This window comes from Chenopodium quinoa, unplaced genomic scaffold, assembly GCF_001683475.1.
Source record: "Chenopodium quinoa cultivar QQ74 unplaced genomic scaffold, ASM168347v1, whole genome shotgun sequence".
Taxonomy (NCBI): domain Eukaryota; kingdom Viridiplantae; phylum Streptophyta; class Magnoliopsida; order Caryophyllales; family Amaranthaceae; genus Chenopodium; species Chenopodium quinoa.
In genome coordinates, this window is record NW_018744239.1 from 2,894,005 (window position 1) to 2,900,494 (window position 6,490).

The 6,490-nt window shown below is 35.2% G+C and overlaps 1 protein-coding gene across 1 annotated transcript; it reads right to left on the minus strand.

The window, feature by feature from the left end:
* Window positions 1-449: 449 nt before the first annotated feature.
* LOC110694159 (uncharacterized protein At4g28440-like) lies at window positions 450-4,800 on the minus strand. The gene is made up of 3 exons (XM_021871334.1): window positions 4,650-4,800; window positions 3,742-3,975; window positions 450-1,140 (listed from the first exon to the last, which is right to left on the minus strand). Exons 2-3 carry the CDS (start codon window positions 3,962-3,964, stop codon window positions 950-952), a joined length of 414 nt encoding a protein of 137 aa, XP_021727026.1. The 5' UTR covers window positions 3,965-3,975; window positions 4,650-4,800; the 3' UTR covers window positions 450-949.
* Between the last annotated feature and the right edge of the window lie 1,690 nt (window positions 4,801-6,490).

Here is a 6,490-nt window from a genome sequence, read left to right on the forward strand (position 1 = left end):
TTAGAAAGTTAAAACAGTAGTAGAGGAAAAATCGGATGGACGAAAGATCAAAAGATGAAGAGACTAATTGAAGTAGAGGAAAAATTGGATGGACTAAAAATCAAAAGATAGAGAGACTATTTCACTATGAAGTAATATTTGACCGAATCCTAAAGTTTTGCAAATATAATTCACTTTCATAGACTAATCAGTTAAATTTGGAGCAAATAAGGAGCTACTTTAAAGGTGATGAAGAGCAGTACTGAATACTGATTGCTGAAAGTAAATTGCTATTAGCACTATAATCCTAGAACTAATCTTACCCAGCATGGTGTCTATCTCGCCATAGCAATGAAATGGAAATGCTCGTTGTAGGGACTAGGGAAGAAAAATTCCGATACCAAATCGATATGGTACATACCAAACAAAAATAGATAAAATGTTGGTATAATCATATATGTCACACAATGCATTTGTAATATGTCCATGACTCATACCTTGAAAAATTTCAAATGTCTATTAATCCCATACGCAACACCAAATCAAGCTTGTATTAGTAAAACAAGATAAAAGACGGCGAAAGAAAACTAGAGCAATGGTTCATATGAAATCTCATGGATATTACGAAGTATATGTCCTAAGAGGCAAGTAATATCATTGTCTCCAGACTATTAACTGAAACAGATATTATAGAAAAACAACCAATATACCAATATAAGAGGGGTCCAAAATCCAACAAGCTGCCTTCACGTGCTGCGAAGTGGTTTAGCCTATCTCAACTTTGGTAGAGATTAGAAGCCTCAAATTCCTCCTCCAAGAAGGCAAGGTTTCACGAGCAATTGGAATTATGCCCAGGAGACAAAACTACATGAAATTTCACCCTTTTTCTATTTTTGTTTGATTCCTATTTTTATTTTCTTCAGGTTCCAACTTTTTGGAGGGCTGGAACAAAAGTAAGCGTCAGTTACATTCACCCAGAAACGGTCACAAGTTCGTACTCAATCAGTGATAAGTTGTTATCTTCCTTGACAGTGAAATCAGCAGGCTCCTCTGCCTCTTCGACGATCCCCCATCTATCGACTGCAAGCCTCATGGATCCCTTGAACATGTCAATCTTTGCGTTGCGCAGGGTTACTGTAGTTCCCGCTTTCATCTTTTCCACTAAGAAGAGAACATTACGTCTCATCATTGATTGTTAAAAAAAATATAATAAAAAAACATAAAGAACGTGATAAGAGAAAGAGAAAAGGAGCGGCTTTAACCAACAGAATAAAAGCTTCCCACGACAATCCCAAAACAACAGAGAATTTCAGTCTCAACTTCTCATTCCACAATTCATGTAAACTGAGATTAGTGAGATAACAACTCTGATCTAGCAATGAGGATCATGTATGAGTATGATATGTGAGATAATAGAAAGGCAGCTTAGTATCGAGATAAAGTACAATAGTGCAACTGTATGTTTTTTAAATACTATAACAAATATTCCAGTTCAGTAGACAAGAATCAACATAGCAAAATTTGGCTCTTCTACCCGTACAAAGTAATAGTTTTACTGGAAAATATAATGAAGTATTCAAATGTCCACTCAGTCTGTTTCAGTTCACTAGCTTTCAGAAGTAACTTGCAAATGCTTTACCCAAGAAAATATCTTTAGCGGGAAAGTTTGCTATAGTGATAAAGAACATTAATGCGAGTCAAACCAATGTATAAAAAGCTCAAGGAGCACTAAAGCAATAGAAGTCCTGCTGTGCCTAGGCGCTGCTTGTATAAATATATAAAAAAAAAAATTGAAAGTGTGCCACAGGTGTGCCTTGCCTAGAGCCAAAAAGTAGCTTTACCATAAGCGCCTAGCACCTCATCACCTACGCGCACTTTTATGTTATAACAAGAAAAATAGACGTTTGCATGTTCCACACCAAACCCATTTTCTTATTTTCAAAATGATAAGAGATCAAAGGCTCAAAGCTGTACATGTACTGGATTGAAAGGACTGAACTAAGGAGTATTAAAAGGGAGGGAGGGAGGGGAGGGGGGGGGGTCTCAAATTATTGCATGGTATACACACACGCACGCAAAAAAAAAAAAACTCAGATATTTTATTTTCCATACCACCTGTATTTCCCAAGCAATGCCATGGACAACCATACACCAAAAAGTCTAAATGAGAGGAATGAATTAGGAACTATATAGCAGAGTGGGTGGAAGAGGATATGGTTATTACTTATTAGGACTATGAAAAGGAACCTATTACCACCATTTTAGAGTAAAATACCACTCTATGAGAGCCTACTACCTCATGGGAGAACTTTCCATAGTAGTTTCCAGTTATATATTACCCCCAGATTGATCCTCATCCTAGCATGGCCTAAAGGAGAACATTAATTACGCTGGTAATATTGTTAATTACGACCACCTAGACCAAGGAGTAAAAGCTGGTGGAGAGTATTCTCCGGACTACAGCCCACCTCCATATTCAAGGACTCAACTCCCTAAAGATCCCCTTAAGATAAAGGAGGTGGGAACATGCGATCAAGAGCCACAAACTAACATGTTATATTATATGTAATCAAATTCCCTAATACAACTCTTTGTTCAGAGAGGGGAGCAAATGGTGCATCAGTCTCAAATAACCATAATAAATCACAAAAAAATTCCCAAATGTCTTTCAATGTAGAAAGGCCATGAAGTCCATAACTTCATTTTCATAAAAAATCAGGAATATCCCAAGATTGAAATGCTGGGACAGGACATTTAAAATTGTAGACTGTCTATATCCAATATATATATATATATATATATATATATATATATATATATATATATATATATATATATATATATATATATATATAAATACATAAAATATCTTGAATGCGAATGAGTTTCCCAATTTAATCTTGTTAATCAAGTCAAGACTCAAGAGCAGGGATACAGGGCAGGTTTATGCGACAAAACAAGTACCACCAAGGATCAAAACCCTACTTTCAACAGAATGACGATGGAGGAACGATTCCTGGTGGAGATGGAGAAACTATCCCCAGAAGAAACCATAATACAAGAGGGGAAAAATTTTCTATTCATAATCTCGTTTGACCAAGTGAAGAGAAGGATGAGGCAGGGTTTTACAGCAGAACAGGTACCATACTACCAACAACCATACTTCAGTTTATATGTTTATATCCAGAAGTATAGGGTGGAAAAGTCATTTGACTGGGCAAGTAATTTACAGGTGTGCAAGAAGAGTCAAACATGCAAGGGGAAAAAAATGAAGCAGGGATCCCTTAAAATGCATCTTGTGCCCATTAATGTCGTTGTAATGTCCAGTACTGCAGATAGATTATTAGGCTAATAATGATGCAGATAAACTCCGTTGAACAAATAAGATAACATGTAGTTATCAATCAAGTAGCCAAAGCTAACCTTATTGACCTCAGATGACATGTTTAAAAATAAGATCATTGATGAAATCAGACGCTCTTAAACTAAATGTAATGGTTTAGAAAAACACCCTATGGAGTAACATGCTAGCAAGATCGATAAACATCAGAAAACGAAATTGAATTAAAATTGGAGCAGGGATTCAGGAAACACTCCAGACAATACACCCATGGAGAGAAGATAATAATGCACCATGCATCGATCAAACATCAACTAAATAACAAAATCTTATGCCAACAAAAATAAAATGATACCATGGACTAAACTTGACATATTAACCAACAGGATCTGAACACAATTCACACCTACAAAAAGGCTTACCTTGATCGTTTCTAGCGGTAAAAATTATCATTCCAGTCTCATCTCCGACCAAACATTCAGCAATTTTCATTTGGCGTACTTGAGGTCCATCAGACCTGCCCCTCTGCATAACCAATTTCGAATCAACAACCTTGACAGTGAGGTTGTGGCCAAAAGTACCAGGTCGTAGCTCATTAACTTTGGTGAAAACCGGTTTCCTCATTTCTTGCTTTGATTCAGCCATTAAATAGACACCTACAATATATAAAAAACGACAACGAAAACTTCAAGTCAAACGATGCAACAATCACAGAAAACACCTCCTTAAACCTCCGGCATTGATAGGGAGAGATTCACATGCTGACATTGCTAGCAATAGCATACGCCGTAAACATAAGCCGGTAAAACATGAGCCGGTATTTCACACAGTTTGAATACAAGTAGAAAAGCTCCAAAATCAGATAAAGTCTACAATGACTTTCACAATTTAAACAAACACAAAATTCTAAGTGATTTTACAATTAAAATTCATATAATTTCTCAGAAATACATATAATACAAATTAAAGAATATCAATCAAACTGTAGATCCTATTCGTAATAGGTTAATAAATCCTAAATTCAATTACAAGTAAATACATAAACCCTTAGCCGTTTTTTCTCATAGAAAAACCAAGATTATGCATAAAAGATCGGAAATTTAGAAAAAATACAACGAAATCTAAAGCATGTAATTCCGAAATAATTTAATTTAACCAAAATATTATACAGAAGAAAAATCTCGATAATTCCTAGATAAAAATTGGACAAAACAAAACCCTGAACATGCAAAATTCGAATCAATTAACAATTAAAAAAAAAAAAGAGCAATATAGATGACTGAAAATTATTGTGCAGAATGATGAATGTATTCAGAAATTCGGAAATCACCTGGAAATTGTGAAAAACGATGAAGAATGAAGCGCAAAGTTGAGATCTTGAAAGGTAGCCGTCAACCGCAGTGTGTTGGGCTGGTTCAGCTATAAATACAAGTATACAAGGAGACTTTAAAGAGAGTAAAGTCGTGGCCCGTCGGATGAATTTTTTTACATTCCTGAATCGCCCTTGTTTAAGGGCAGTAATTACGAAGGAAACAAAGTGTTGTGGTGGTTTTATGTTTGGTTGTACTTCCTCCGTTTTTAAATACTTGCTCCATTTCTAAAGGCGCAGAGTTTTAGGATAATTGGAGAAAGTAATAAAATATGTAGGTAGTGGGGTTGGTGGAAAAATAAAAAGTGGTAAAAAGCAAAAGTAGTGGAGAAATTAGAGGAGAGAGAATATGAAATTAATAAAATATGATATTTGTTGAGTCCACTAGGTGAGAAAAATGAATTAAATATTGTATAAATTTTTCAAATAAAGAAATGGAGCAAGTATTTAAAAACGGTCGAAAAAGAAAAGTGGAGCAAGTAATTAAAAACGGAGGGAGTAGATATTATATCTTACTTGTATAATAGTTCTCCTCCAACCCAATTTTTTTTTTTTTTAAAACCCCCTCCAACCCAACTTGAGACATTAAGAACTCGTGGTTCGGACCTGCTTGTGCCCGCCTTGAAATATTGGTCGCTACACGCCCCGACCACCTGCACTCCGTCGCCCAAATAGATGTGAGTGCTCTTGATATTAATTGCCCACTTGTGTTGCATTGTGCTCACAAGTCCCTCTTCCGCTCAAGGCTAGCGTGTCGTTCTTGACACCAAAAGGTTAGAGTGTGTCGCATGTTTCGAGCCCAAACTCCCAGATCGTGACGGTTATCAGCTCCGCACTTGGCTACCCAGAGTTTACCGTGGGCACAATAACTGGTACACCAGAGGTACGTCCTTCCCGCCTAATGCATCAGAAATAATGTAATGCCAAATTTAAGGGTAGTAATTGCAAAGGAAACACCTAATGCATCATGAATACTATCTCCGTTTCATATTATTTGTAATGATTTGACATAAAGTAGAGAAGTAGCAATATAAACAGTAGTAATATAAGGGTAGTAATCACAAAGGAGTGATTATAAGGGTAGTAATCACAAAGGAAACACCTAATTCTATAATAATATGAAACAGAAGTAGTAATCACAAAGGAAACACCTAATACTTCATAAATAAACTAGAGGTTTTGTCATCATTATTTTTCACGAAAAGGAAATAAACTTGAGTTATTACAGACACTACTACAAAAGGCGTGTTTTTTGGACGCTTTTTAGGTCTTTTTTCGACGCTAAAAAACGTCGAAAAAAATTTCTCGACGCTACTTAAAAGCGTCAAGAATCCGTGAGTCGAGAATTTTTAGGGACACAAAAAAAGCGTTGAGAATTTCGACGCTTTTTTGTGTCTAAACTAATATCGAAGTGTCGGAAAATACTAATTTCGCGCATTTTCCCAACTTGTGTAGTTTTTTAGTGACGCTTTTACATATCCACATACTCAAATTTAGCGACGCTTTTTGTTGTCTTGCGTTTATTCGTGTCAGCCTATGGTATGGCGGAAAACTTTTGAAATGCGAAAATATGCAAAATATTTAGACATTAAAAGGCGTCTAGAAATTTTTTTTAAGCTTTTTTTAATTATATTTTTTTCCTTTTATTAAATTATTACCATCATACATACATTATAGTTATTTAAATTTATCATAAATTAAATTAATAACATTTAAATTAAAGTAAACAAATATTCTTATAACTAGATCAGATAAAAAAAATCAATAATTAATCAACAATAATAAGAGTACGTTATTGATTA